Source organism: Nothobranchius furzeri, chromosome 15, assembly GCF_043380555.1.
Source record: "Nothobranchius furzeri strain GRZ-AD chromosome 15, NfurGRZ-RIMD1, whole genome shotgun sequence".
NCBI classification, from domain to species: Eukaryota; Metazoa; Chordata; class Actinopteri; order Cyprinodontiformes; family Nothobranchiidae; genus Nothobranchius; species Nothobranchius furzeri.
This window is the reverse complement of record NC_091755.1, coordinates 32,625,758-32,639,341: the sequence shown is the minus strand read 5'-3', so window position 1 is coordinate 32,639,341 and position 13,584 is coordinate 32,625,758. Positions and strand designations below refer to the sequence as shown.

The following is a 13,584-nucleotide window of genomic DNA, read 5'->3' as shown; positions in this document are numbered from 1 at the left end:
ACGGTGTTTGATCTCCTGTTGAAGAGGAGAGGATTGGGGTGGGGGCCACTTCAGCCAGACCATCTGGCCCTGGCAAACTAGACCCTGAGAAAGTCCCTGGCATCCCACGTTTACAACTTCTGCACACACGAATAGTTTGAAAGACTTTAGGAGGACTTGAGACATAATTTAAACACTAGACGACCAACCACGACCACTACAACAGAAGGAACACCTGTTCAGCAACTGAGTCATGCAAGATGGAGTGTTGATGATCCACAAGGCTGTGCAGAAGTTTTAAACCAGCTTTAATTTATACTTACCTTCCAAAAAGTCACATTTTATTGTACTTCTTTAGCAGCTCTTCCTGCTTAGTTCTGTATCAAAGTGTTTTGAATGGGTTTGTTTTGCTCCTTGTACTCTCATTTGTAATCTTGTGTCTAATAATAGCAGTAATTAATACAGCAAAGACCCAAAACCGTTCCTACTTAAATGTTGTTATTCCAGAATTTGTGGGTGAGACTTAAGATCTGGAGATGATGATCTACCAGGAATAAAATAAAACTGAAAAGGGTTTCCTAATCAAATATTATTTTAGATTACATGAAAGAAAACAAGTGCTTTAATATGAACTGAAGCTATTTATTATATCAATACGGTCGGCAATGTTTGATGGTGCAAGTTTAAATTTTTTTTATTGATCTTAAACTGAAATGTTTGGGATTCACTGATCTAGTGTTTGTCAATTTTCAACTAATAACTCCTTGGAGAGGATCTCTTTGGTGATAAAATCCTAATTTATGTATCAAACTGTGTTTTATTTATTTCTGTATTTAGTTAACTTTCTGGCAATAAGTTATCCAAAGATCCACAGATTGCTTGCCAAGTTGTCTATAATGTATTTATTTATCTTTTTGTCCTTTTGGATGATTCCTACCTAGAAACACAAACATCATAGCTTCCTTTTGGAGTAAAAATGTTTTTTTGAGTGACATTTCTTGCAGACTTCAACTGGCAGAGGTTTGAGGGGCACAAACATCCTGCAGTGTTAATCTGATCCTGTTCTATAAAATAAATAATAAAAAACCTGCAAAACAAAAACAAGAAAGCCATTTGTTGAAACTTCATGTAGCAGTCTCACTTTATAGCGTGATGACTGAAAATTAATTGCAGCTCTGACGCATGCGTATGAAAGGTTATGCTGTGTCAATTCGATGATGAAAAGTGACCTTTTTGATTCATTACATTCACAAGAAGTTTATTGATTTCATATTTCCACATTTTCAAAAGGAAAACTTCTCAAAGAAGCAACACGATGAATTCTTTTAGTAAAGAGATTTTTGAAAAGCCTTTATGAAAGGCATTCACAGGGAGACGAAACACACCTGAAGGAACAAGAATCTCAGCAACACTCGTCCAAACGTTGGACAATAAAAGTTACAGATCATCATCAGAGTCTAGAGAACAATCCTAACAGGACTCACATTCTAGGCAGATCCACAGGATCCACTCATGGCTCGTTTTGACTCATCAACAAGCTGATGAAACATATCGGTGATACTCAGTATCAAGAACAAAAAGCAAATGCATCATTTAAACAACGTCTCAGACACTAAACTAGTTTAAAACCAAGGTGGTTCATGTAATCAAGTGATCTTTGCATAGAAAGGAAGACATTAGGGTTAGTTTTCCCCCACGGGGAAATGTAAACACTAAAGTAGTGTGCAACGTTTGTACACATGGTGTAAATATTCAGTAAATCTGCTGCATGCAGCTGTTAAAGTAAAACAGACTCCAGTGAGTCTTTAACTTTCTGTCCATGACGTTCACAGACGTAGTTTTTGGCTGAGTGATGGTTTCCGCCGTACTACCAGGGTCTCCACACGGCTCCGCTGCTTTGGCCCGTGCCCTTGCTGGAACTGGGCTGATGGAGAGGAGAGCCAGGAGGAGAGGGGCTGACGCCACTGAGGCTGGTCCTGCTGGAAGGCTGCAGACCCTGGAAGTGGTTGAAGAGCAGCCTGTGGGTCTGAGTGTTGACCTCGCAGCGGGACAGGAAGCCGACGGCCTCCTGGATGCAGTGGGAGTAACCATCACTGGCTGTCATGAAGCTGGAGGTCAGGATGCTCTGCTGCTGCCAGCTCCTCAAATAAGACACGGCCATCTCCAGGATGTCTGCCTTCTCCTGCTTGGAGTCTGGATGCTGTTTGAGGAACTCAGGACCGAGGAGGGACTTCAGCTGCTCGATGCTGGTGTTGATGCGGTCTCTGCGCAACTTCTCAACCATCGGTTTTCTCAGCTGAAGAGAAGAAAAAAAACATTTAAGTAAACTTGATTTTATGTTTTATTTCACTTCAAATCAGTACAAATCAAGAGGTCACAAATTCATGGAAAAGAAGTTTACCTTATGAGCAGGAGTCAGGTGGTCCCTGCTAGCTTGTCCAACAACCATCGGTGCCATCTCTGCAGTCGGAGGGGTTCTGCTGCTCAGTTCCAAGAGCCAGTTGAGTCTGAGCTGCTCTCTCTGCTCCTGCCGTGTATTTATACACCCAAATCTCCATATGAATGTGTGAGTCTCAGGCTCGTTGGAGTTTCTCACAGTCTGTGGGCCAATGGGAGTGCTGGGAAGGGCTTTGGGGAACGCAGGGCTGCCACATGCTCAATGAAGTGTTTATTGCCATGGGGACAATGAGTGTGCCTCTGGGGAGCAGGTGGAGGAATACACCACAAGAGAAAGGGCCGAGGTGGGGGGTGGTGGAAGGGCTGAAGCTGGGAGAATGGCCCTGCGCTTGTGTTGATATGGGAAAGTGGTGACCCCAGAGAGAAGCATGCCGCTGTCTCATGTCATCTACGCCGCCACGTAATTGAAGACAAAGTGCCTCCGCCACCAGGCACACGTGGGTGTTACTGAGGGCCAAGCACAAGAAAAGACCAACATGCAGCCACTTCCACCTGTTTGAAGCGGCAGACTTCCCGCGTGCTGCTGAGCAACAGTTGAGGCGCCTCAGAAATGGAAAAAGAAAACAAGTTTCTCAGCAGGTTTTGGAGCCAAAATCAAATCTGAAAGATAAAAAAAGAATGATCAGACTATTAACGAAAGCCTAGTTTCATTAATAGCTTTTAAACAAACAAGATTATTATTACAAAGTAAAAAAAAAAACTTTATTTTCTTATTGAGAACTATGGAAGCCCATCCCTGCCGATCTGATAAAGAACAAATCTTCTAATTATGATTTAGTTTTCTCATCATATGAGATGGCTACTATAGAAACTGGATCTCATAATTGTGTGATAGCTAAGTTATAGCTAAGCTACATTATGAGATACCTAGTTATGAAATATTACCTTATAATCATGGCTAATCTCATTGTTATGTCATACTTTCTCGTTATTCTGATTTAGCAATCTCATAATAACGAGATCTTATAACTATGAGATAGCTAGGTCATAATTATGTGATAGCTAAGTTACGTTATCAGATAGCTAATTATGAAATAGTAGCTCCAAATGATAAGATAATTATGACTCAACAATCTCATAATGAGATTGCTGAGTCATAATTGTAATATAGCTAAGCTATACTATGAGATAGCCCATTAAAATGTTGTATCTCATTATCATAACTTACTCTAGCTATCCCCTAATACTGAGACACAATCCTATTATTATGACAGTGATGAAATAATATCTCATAATCGTAATTTAGCTACCTCATAATTATGCGTTTTCTCATTATTGTGACTTGGTCATTTGGTAAAAGAACCGCTATTTTATGAGATAGCTAATTGTGAAATATTATTGTGACTTATTTTGTTACGAGATGCTATCTCAACATGACTAAGCGATCTCGTAACAATGACATACTATCACATTATTATGAGATAGCCGTGATTTTAAGACACAAGATGTTTTATCAGAGTGGTGGGAATAGGCGTCCATCTCTCTGGATTGCACTGTCTTGAAAACCTTTTTCTGTTTTCACCTCGATTTTTCTAAAGCAAAAGTAAAGTGGTGCACAATAAATGAGTGTTAAATCTAGCTGGTTTCGGAACTCCTTATGTTCACCATCTTCAGCAGAAGTAAGAGTATGATTTGTTTTATTCATCACTCTCCTGTAAAATAAATATGTAACCAAAAATGAACAATAAGTTTTATCTGGCATAAATATTGTTTATTTGCTGTTTTTTACTTTCTCCTTAGGTTTTGACTTTTGGTTGCCAGCTAGAACAGTAATCTTTAATATTTTGCTCTTTAATCATTGAGTTTGATGATGAGCTTGCTAGAAGTTTGCCTCTCGTCTTAGTTTTCACTCTCACAGCACATGTTGACACATCAGATAAACTCTAATCATGCAGACACTGATCCTCTCTCTCTCTCTCACACACACACACACACACACACACACACTGCTGGCCGAGCTGCCTGCCGCTGGCGGCCACGTCTCAGTCACACGCTCCCTTCCTGCCTGTGTGGAACGTGGGAGCTGCTGCGGTCCCAGGCTTCCCACACTTCAGTGTTAATGACTCTAATGCAGGCTGCACAAAGGAAGTGTGCCCCACTGAACAAAGACCAAGTTGACCACCCCTCCTCCTAAACACACGCACACACACTCCCAGGAAGGTCGGGTTGTCAACAGAGCTTCCAGGCACACCATCTGGATGGATTGGACGCTTTTGTCAGCTAATCGAGCATGGGAGACGCTCACCGTGAGAACTGGAGAGGCTGAAATAGAGACAGAAAGTTAAATGAAGAGAATAGAGAGAAATGTGTGTGTTTGTGTGTGAAGGGTGGGAAACTTCTGAGTTGATTTGGTGAGGCTGGTTTTGAGACACTAGAATGAATGAATGGTGAGCTTCAGGGAATGCCGTCTCAGAGAAAAGATATAACAAAAGTTCTAAAAGCAAAAAGTTTTAAAACTATTATTTGATGAGTTTTAACTTTAGTGGCCCTTTTACTCACTTCTACAACATTCAGATAAAATATTGGAGTCCAGAGGCCTTGTTTTGATGAGAGACATTTGTAAGATGTTCATGAGGCAGATGTTTCTCCTCCATGTTCCCACCACACACCACTAATCCTAAATCATCTGAGCAACAAGTGTTTGGAGAACCCCTCCCACCTGTTTGTTCCCCATCACCTCAACTAATGCATTCATGTTCTATTGTCACAACACTGCTTTGTGATTGGCCACAAACTGTGAGAACCAGCAGATCATCAAGTCAGTGTGAAAGTTGGGATTAGTATTTAAACGAAGGACATTCTCCTGTGTGAACCCAGAACCCCTGAACGCCACACAGGCCTGATTAGGTCTTCATCATGAGGAATCGGCGCTCAGCGTAAGTTTAAACATCAACTGGCAGATTTTATTTCCAGGATTTGGCTCTTTTAGTGTGGTGTCATGAATGTTTTGAGTAAGTTAGGATGTGGGAGCTCAGTTAAGATTTTGTCGTCTTCTCAGCATGTGTAATATGAGCATTTTGGAAAGGAAGTGCACCAACAAAGCAGTGAGACTTCGCTCCATGATAGAAAGCCAGCTCAGCACTGGGATGACCAGCCTGGATATGTGGGACAAGACGTTGTCCTTCTTCACGGTGAAGAAAGCCTTCATTTTCCACAATGGCTACACCAGATCCTCCAGAGACGCCATGAGACTGCTGCGCTGTCCTGAGGACGACGTGGAGCCACTGTGCTGCCAGTCACACCTGGAGAAACTAAAACTCAGATGAAATATGTGGGAACACATGTGGGAACGTTCAGAAGTGATGCTTCAATTTGAAGATTTTTGATTCCTCAAGTTGTTTTTAAGTTAAATGTTAGTGGATTCATGTCAGTAAGAGTGAACTAGACTCCTGTACACATGAAATGTGTACATTTTACTTCTTAAACTTTCTTGATCAAAGTTCATGAAGTTTTGAAAGCCGTATTCCTTTGTGTGGAAGGTTAATGTTTATGCTTATGCATACATGAAGGGAGTGTTTTTAGCTGCTGTGATTGACGGTGAAATATTGGACTGAAAAACAAAAAAGTGCAATATGAGCTTTCATGTGCAACTTTAAATGAACCGTTTTTATTTTAAAATGAACAAATCCTGATTTCTATCGCCCTCTAGTGGCAGTTCAAAGCTTTGAGAATGTTCTAAATGCATCAGTTTGTTCTTTTACTCAGAATAAGAATAAATCAACATTATTAGTCATTTCAGTTTTTGCTGCTGTGTAAATTTAGAATCCACAATTTAAAATTTCATACCGTTTGAGTTAGTTCTGTTTTGCTGTTCTATGTTGATTTCGTTTATTTTTGTTGTAGTGACCTTGAATTTCTTGAAAGGCACTTTAAACAAAATGTAATATTTCAAAAACTGTTTATAAAATTGTATAATGTGTGCAGACAAAAGTCAAAACATGCAGTTACCCTCAGCCAGACTAATAATATAGCAGCTTTATAATCATATAAAGAATTGTTAGATGCTAGCAGCAGATAAACTGGGGACGTTTTTAAACTATGATGCAAAATAAAAAGGAAATTGATGTTATTGTTGGTGAAACTTTCTGGAAGGACTTGAGTGTTTTATCGAGAGATCTGGAAAAATCAAGTGTATAAAGTGCAAAAATAAGCTGAATAATAAAATAAGTCAGAGAGGAAATGGTTTGAGGATATAATGCAAGTTTATTTTATTAATTTATTCTGATGTTTCACTGCAACAGATGGAGTCTTTCATGAATTACTTCAAAGGGAGCTTTATAGAATCAAATAAAGCAACACTTATTCTTGAATCCTGTTTCACTTCTGAAGCTGATAAAACAAAAACACGTTTTTTTTGTCCGTCTGTCGCTCAAATTCCAGTTAGAACCAACATTTATACCCAACAGCAACAACCCAGAAGAAAATGAACAGAAACCAAGTGACAGTGAAAACTTCTGCTTTTTCAAAAAAAAAAAAAAAAAAAAGCTAAACCAAACATAACCCAAAAACAAACAAAAAGCAAACAAAAAAACAAAAACAAAGCCAAATGGAGGGTCAGATCCAAAAACGTGTTAATTACTGTGAAATTGCACCTTTATGTTGTGGGAAAAAAAATAATAACCCTAAAACAGAATTTGCACATTCTTCCAATCAACCAAAGATACGTTAATTCTGTTCGCCTGTCAAAAGAACTAAATAAAAATAAAATTATTAAGTCTGAACCTCAAATGTATTAGAATAAACTGCTTTGTTTCTTCAGCTCTAGACTGAAGCTGCTTTAATGTGACCTCCCAATCCTTAAACAACTTTCGTCATGGCGTTACAGAATGCTGCTAATAAAAGTTGTTTTCAATAAACTACAAATAGTTTTGTTTAACCCTCCCACAGTCCTAATGTGTGACCCCATGAGGAAAGTTGACCATTGAGCAGGGTTGATGGTTTATCGCTTGGGTCCACGTGGCAGGAGTGAGCATCACCTCACCTCTGCCACGTGGACCCACGGGATAAACCATCAACCCTGCTCAATGGTCAACTTTCCTCGCGGGGTCACACATTAGGACTGTGGGAGGGTTAAGAGTAAGTTTTGAGATGCCATATGGGGTGGTGGCCGAATAGGAAGCATTGTGTCTGATAGTCAGTGTGAACACGTCTTTATGTTTTCCTTCTTTTCTTTTTAAGTTGGTGTTTGTCAGTGTGGGGAGGGGGTGATCTGATGATGGATCAGGGCAAAGAGTTCAACAAATCCTGCAGGAAGAGGTCCGGGTCTGGAATCTCAGAAAGGAGACCTGAAGATAAGAAATAAAAAAGTAGCACAAAAAAATCAGTTCTGACTGTAAGATCAAGTCTCAGCTGAACTCAGTGTGTGTGTGTGTGTGTGTGTGTGTGTGCTCGTGTGTGTGTGTGTGTGTGTGTGTGTGTGTGTGCTCGTGTGTGTGTGTACTGACCTACAACATCAAAGAACTCTGAAATGGACTCTGCAGGCATGAGTTCATCCTGGAAAGTCCTGAGTATGCGCTCTGAGGCCTCGTAGATGGGCATGTCGTTGTGACGAACATACTCCGCCAGTGAGAAGGACCACCCCCCCTCTGTGTTGCTGGTGGGCACCTTCTGTAAGCACAATGGAACAAAACACATCAGTCATACTCAGGCCATCTACGCGGATTCTCTGATTCGGATAAACATTCTGATCAGCTGTGGGGTTGGTTTATTAGAGTGCAGGATATTTACTCTGAACATGTCATAGACCAGATCCACCAGGCCCCAGAAGAGAAGAGGAGAGCGATAAACTGCATATTCCTTTGGCGTTTTATCTGTGACTCTGAAAATGAAGCAAAAAGGGAATTCACCTCTTGCATTTAACACAACGACAAAGATCAGACTGGCTGTACAACAAAACCAGGATGTCTCTCACTTGTTTGCGGAGGCAGCAGAAACCTTGCGAGCATGTGCGGTGACCAGAAGTCTTCGTAGGAAGTATAAACGTGAACTCCTCCACTTTTCTGGTGGCATGATGTGCATGGCCAAGACGGTGAAGTAATGCGGTCCTTCAACCTCGTATGAGCTCTCCACCCATTTGTCACACGGCTGCTCCTGGAAACTCTGCAGGTTCTTCTCCTCTCGGGATGTCGCTCTTGTCCTACAGAAACAACAATCAGGGTCAAAAATAACTACTTCATGTGTTATAATTCATGTTGAATAAATCACAAAAGCTCAAAGCCACGTACGTGTTGAGGACGTAGAGCACAGTGTGGATGATGTAGGGAATCAGGTGGATGTTGCTCTCGCGGCCTCCGCCTCCTGAGTCGACGCTGAACGACTGTTCAGTAGCAAAGCGGAGAAACAGCAGCTTGGTGTCGTGGATGTTGAGTTGGTATGTGGGCTCCCGCTGGCCTGTGCACTCCTGCAGATATGTGTTGTGCCTGTGTGACACAGGAAAGAATTAACCTCCCACCTCAGACGGGAACAACTTTTGTGTGTGATAAAAAAACACCCGCCACCTTGCTAAACATGTAGCAAAAGCAGATTCTGGTACATGTGGCCCCCACACAGGAAGCAGTCCGTTGCATTTGGTGTTGGCGTTCTGAAGGGCAGCGCTATCCCACTCCTCTCTCCCACGAGCCAGCCTGACGCAAAAAAAAAAAAAAAAAACAACAACTTTAAATGAATCAAACGATGCAGCAGAAAGCAGCATGTAAACATTAGCGTGAGCGTCAGAAGTTACCTGACTGCTGCCAGATGGCAGTCATAGTGGACGATGTTGAAATGTGACACAGTGCTGTAGCCTTTCTGCTTGCGTGGTTTGTTTTCAAATTCCTCCAAGTCCACACGCTTAGTGAAAGTGTAAATACCCAAGACTTTGGTTGGCTGGTAGAAAAGACAAATGATAGCCTCATCAGGAGGGGAAACGAGTATATTTGTCTTTGAGAGTTGCAGTTACTGTTTATAAAAGATGACAAAATTAGCTTCTAAAATCATCCTAAAGACTAATTTATTATAAAAGCAAAGTGATCGGAGCTCAATGCAAAGTCCCCCGTATCTTCATGGAAGCCTCCACCCTACCTGCACCGACGACACCACCACTCCTCACACAGCAGAATCCCAGATATAACCGGTGTTTAGAACAGCTGAAGGTGGTGTCCTACCTGGAACTTGTAACCCTCTCTGCAGATACAGCAGGTCAGCCCTGGCTCTTCTATCAACTCCTCCATTTGCTTCAACAGGGAAGTCTTTGTGACTACTTGACCTTTCTCGTTGGTCTAAAAGACAAACATGAATAATAAAACACTCCAAACACAAGCTTGTGTCAAAAACGAAACAGAAATTATTTTTTTAAGTTAATAAATGAAAGTCTACCGTCATGCCCAGAGTTCCCAGGGCCTTCTGTCTCATGGCCATGGCCATCCGCTTCTTCTCCACTCTAGTTTCCCTGCGAGCAGCATCAATCTTCAAGTTGACGTCGCGGTGCTCCCTTAGCGCCTCCAGAAGGTTCTCTGCCAGCGTTCCGATGCCTTCGTCACTGGATACCTGCTCCAGCTTGTGCAAGTTTGTGATCGAATCTGTGCCAATGAGCATCTAGAGAGAACAAAGACATCCAGTAAGTTGATTTCCTTGCTAAAGAATTATTAGGATATAAACGTTAAGCTTCAGGCCGCATTTAAGGACGGAGATATGTTGTACCTGTGTCGGTGGATGCTGAGTAGCCAAGCCACGTAGCAGCCTAAGAATATAGGGTAGTGCCGGTCTAGCGAGGAACTTCTTCCAGATATCTGCATCCAGACTGAAAAATGAAAAGGCCATAATTAAGAGCATCAGAGCACATGTCCTTCAGAAATCCAAAGCTGAGGGTGACCTACTTTTTTGCATTTGGGATATGTTTCTTCATGTAATCCAGGGCACTCTGTGTGATTCCTTTCTGGAGAATAAGATCTTTCAGCTGATGGCCGTTGCTATTGTTTTTGATTCCAGCTGCGATCTTGCAGAAGCAATCCAGAAACACTTTGTCATCTGCACTATGCTCCTCGTCATACCTTGGACCAGAATAAAACAAGGTCACTTCAAAGCAAGAGCCAAAGAATGGTGATCATTTAAATTTAGGGACCAGTTTTCATTAAAACCCAGTTAAAAAACTTTCTAAGCAGAGATGACGTTTACTTGTCAAAGTTGCAGCATGGTTTGAAACGTTCCACCAAGATCTTCATCTTCTCCAGTTCACCGAAGGACAGGTAAGGAACGATGCGCAGCAGGCCTTGGAGCACGCTGGGGTTTGAGCGAACAAAAGGCGTGTTGATCTGGTCCAACAGCATCACCAACTGGTCTTTGTCTCCTGTGAGCAGGAGGTTCCCCTGCAAACACACACAAACCTCATTTAGAAATCATGTTGTCCAAAGTGTAAATCAACCGATATAAATTTTATTTCATGACCTGACCTTGTCCTCTGAGATCTCAGCATTAGCTTCATCCAGAATGATCTCCATGATGCTGAGAACCTGTTCTGCTATAGAAGCTCCACCGCTGTCCTTACTCTCCTGTTCTGCTACTAAAGCCTAGAAAAGGACATTAGTTACTAAAATTCCTGTCAAACTCCAAGAAGACCAAAAGTGACTTTTTTATGACAGTAATGTTTTTACTGAAACACCAACCAGGTTTAGAGTTCCCAGCATGACGTTGAGCGTGTTCATCTCCGGTCTGACTAATTGCTGCCTGTTGATCTTGACCTTCACACAGAAACTAAACAACTTCAGCAGAACCTGAAACCAGAGACCAGAACCAGAAACACTATAGTCACCTTTGCTGACAACAACGCAGGTTGTTATGTTGTTGTTGTTGTTGGATAACTTAAAGCAACACTTAAAGAGCAAGTCACCCCCTAACAGATTCTTACTCAACTCCCACTTCCTGTTAGAAAAATGCAACAAATGCTGATGCCTAGCAGACCGAGAGGGTGGAGCCACTAACAAATTCACACACTCACGACAGTGTGACATCATAATGTACCATCTAACATCATAGTGTACCTCTTAGCCAATAGCGACGGCAGATTTAAATTCAAATGCAGTGCTGAGTTTTTGCCTGACGACGGTGCAACACTGACAGTTTTAGGCAGAATATTTAAATTTTAACTAAGATGCACTAAAGTGCCGAATTATTGACTACATTTGTCTACAGCACGATCAGACACTCATTTATATAGTTTATCAGCAAAAACAATGTTGATTTGGAGTGACATGCTCTTTAAATGTTTTTAACATTTTAAGATATTGCTTTCTAACTGGTTCTTGAGGTTGAAACGTTACTAACTTCACAGTGAACAGCCCTCTGTAGCCCTCTGCTGACCAGAAGCCACACTCAGCAGTTTTGTGGTTTGGATAGAAACACTAGTGGGAGGTCTCTAACTGCTTTACAGCTGTTAGCCATTTTCTGTGATGGTAGGTAATATAAAGGCTAGCAGTAAGCTTATTCAGTTTGCCAACTGTCAATAAATGAAGCACAACAAGAAGAAGAAAAATTATTGTTTTTTTTGTTGTTGGCATCATGGCAGAGCCTCGAAGTAAAGGTAAGAGAGCCTTTGGAGGTGCAGCAAACAGTTAAAACCAGAATGAACATCGGCGTGGGCTACTCTCATTTATGGGAGTTAAGAGGTTATGAAATCACGGACTGATGGTGACCTGGCTTTGTTGCTACTGGACTTGTTGGTAAAATTTTTAGTCCAACTGTGTTGATCTTTCTACTTTGTGGCTTATTTTAGTATCAGTTAGCATGTGTTTGCGTTAGCTCGTTGTTTACGACGGTTGTAAGTCAGCTTTCAACCAGTAGGAGGGAAAGGCAGAACACTTGTTGAGCGCTGCTTTAATTTGACTTCATCTGGATAAACAGAATCAGTCTGAACTCATTTCAGGACTATTCGGTAAAACAGATTTGGCTTACCGTGAGCAGATGTCGTCCTTGTTTGAAATCTTTGATTCCAGAGAGACGGTTGAGCATACACTCCAGTCCTCCGCACTGTGCCATGACTCCTGCCATTTTGTACACTTCTTCATCATCTTCTTCTTCATCTGTAATCAGGTGAGGTACATTTTCTTCCATCATGCACTTGCATCTTTTTTATACATTTAAAGTTGAGAACAAATGTTACACCATGCACCACACGTATGGACTGACAACAAATGAACAACAAACTCTAACCTGTGGTGGAGTCGAGTGACTCTATGAACTCCTCAGTGGCGTCTCCGAGTAACCCTCTCATTCGATAAATGATTCTCATTGGCTCACCCTTTGAGAGGAGTACATCATCAGATTCAGTCACTAACAATACCTAAATTACAAGACTTAAACGCTGTACGTAATTCACTAAAATTAACCCTGAATGGGACTCTCACCTCATTCGTAGGGCACCACACCTTCTTGTAGACCTCTGCCACCGACAGCTCCAAGCTGATGATTTTGTTGTTTACCAGAAGCTAAAGAGGCACAAGGATGCCAGATAAATTTCTTAATATACATCAGAGGTTCTTAATGAGAAGAAATTTTACCTCCATGCCGCTGTCATCTTCAAGAAGAGCCACCAGGTCACAGTCTTGACAGATCTTGTTCTTGATGTCCCTCATTAAAGGTCCGGTTCCCGGTTCGTTGCTGCTGTAGGGGTTTCCCGGCATTCGGCCCTGCAGGAAGTCCTCCTGCTGAGGATCTTTTTCCAGGGTCACAAAGAACTCTGTCACCTCATTCTCCTCCTGCCCAGAACCAAATAAGCAATTCAAATGGAGAACTAATCTTTGCTGCAGTGAATTTTAGAGAACTTTGTCACATGAGGTTGTAAACAATTACAAAACAACCACATGTCAAAGCCTTACGGCAGGCAATCTTTTTCTGTGGTTTGTTTTTCAGGTATTTTTACAAGTTAACTATTTGCTGCAACTGTACAAACGGCAATGACAACTTACAGGGTAGATGATGCTGCACAGCCTCTCAAAAATGAACACAGGAGTCCGGTAATCATCCAGGTTGTATCGTTTTGTAGTTTCTATGCAAACAGCCATGAAGGCTTTGGTTTCAGACTCTGTTCCTGCAACCAAAACAAGAGTTGTCATTTTCAGCACCTGAGGAAATGTTGAGCTCGTTTCTGAACCAGATCCTCGTGTGTATATTTAACTT

General features: G+C 41.6%; 2 protein-coding genes across 10 annotated transcripts in view; both read right to left on the bottom strand.

Moving 5' to 3' along the window:
* Nucleotides 1–1,713: 1,713 nt before the first annotated feature.
* Nucleotides 1,714–2,552, bottom strand: LOC139063385 (transcription factor HES-5-like). The gene is given in 3 exon segments (XM_070545163.1): nt 1,714–2,275; nt 2,381–2,504; nt 2,506–2,552. Coding segments are annotated over 3 exon segments (585 nt in total). The 5' UTR covers nt 2,538–2,552; the 3' UTR covers nt 1,714–1,846.
* A 5,017-nt stretch (nt 2,553–7,569) lies between these two features.
* Nucleotides 7,570–13,584, bottom strand: part of ubr4 (ubiquitin protein ligase E3 component n-recognin 4) — a 51,790-nt gene continuing 45,775 nt past the window's right edge. For all 9 annotated transcript variants that reach the window (XM_070544713.1, XM_070544712.1, XM_070544715.1 and 6 more), the window contains 19 exons: nt 13,374–13,495; nt 12,966–13,163; nt 12,813–12,893; nt 12,619–12,706; nt 12,361–12,488; nt 11,076–11,183; nt 10,863–10,979; nt 10,588–10,778; nt 10,290–10,463; nt 10,114–10,213; nt 9,790–10,008; nt 9,579–9,692; nt 9,158–9,300; nt 8,934–9,059; nt 8,661–8,855; nt 8,348–8,572; nt 8,164–8,254; nt 7,881–8,043; nt 7,570–7,721 (listed from right to left, as the gene is read on the bottom strand). In XM_070544713.1, the coding sequence (XP_070400814.1) occupies nt 7,657–7,721; nt 7,881–8,043; nt 8,164–8,254; nt 8,348–8,572; nt 8,661–8,855; nt 8,934–9,059; nt 9,158–9,300; nt 9,579–9,692; nt 9,790–10,008; nt 10,114–10,213; nt 10,290–10,463; nt 10,588–10,778; nt 10,863–10,979; nt 11,076–11,183; nt 12,361–12,488; nt 12,619–12,706; nt 12,813–12,893; nt 12,966–13,163; nt 13,374–13,495 (2,648 nt within the window). In that variant the 3' untranslated portion in view covers nt 7,570–7,656. The remainder of the gene's footprint in view (nt 7,722–7,880; nt 8,044–8,163; nt 8,255–8,347; nt 8,573–8,660; nt 8,856–8,933; nt 9,060–9,157; nt 9,301–9,578; nt 9,693–9,789; nt 10,009–10,113; nt 10,214–10,289; nt 10,464–10,587; nt 10,779–10,862; nt 10,980–11,075; nt 11,184–12,360; nt 12,489–12,618; nt 12,707–12,812; nt 12,894–12,965; nt 13,164–13,373; nt 13,496–13,584) is intronic.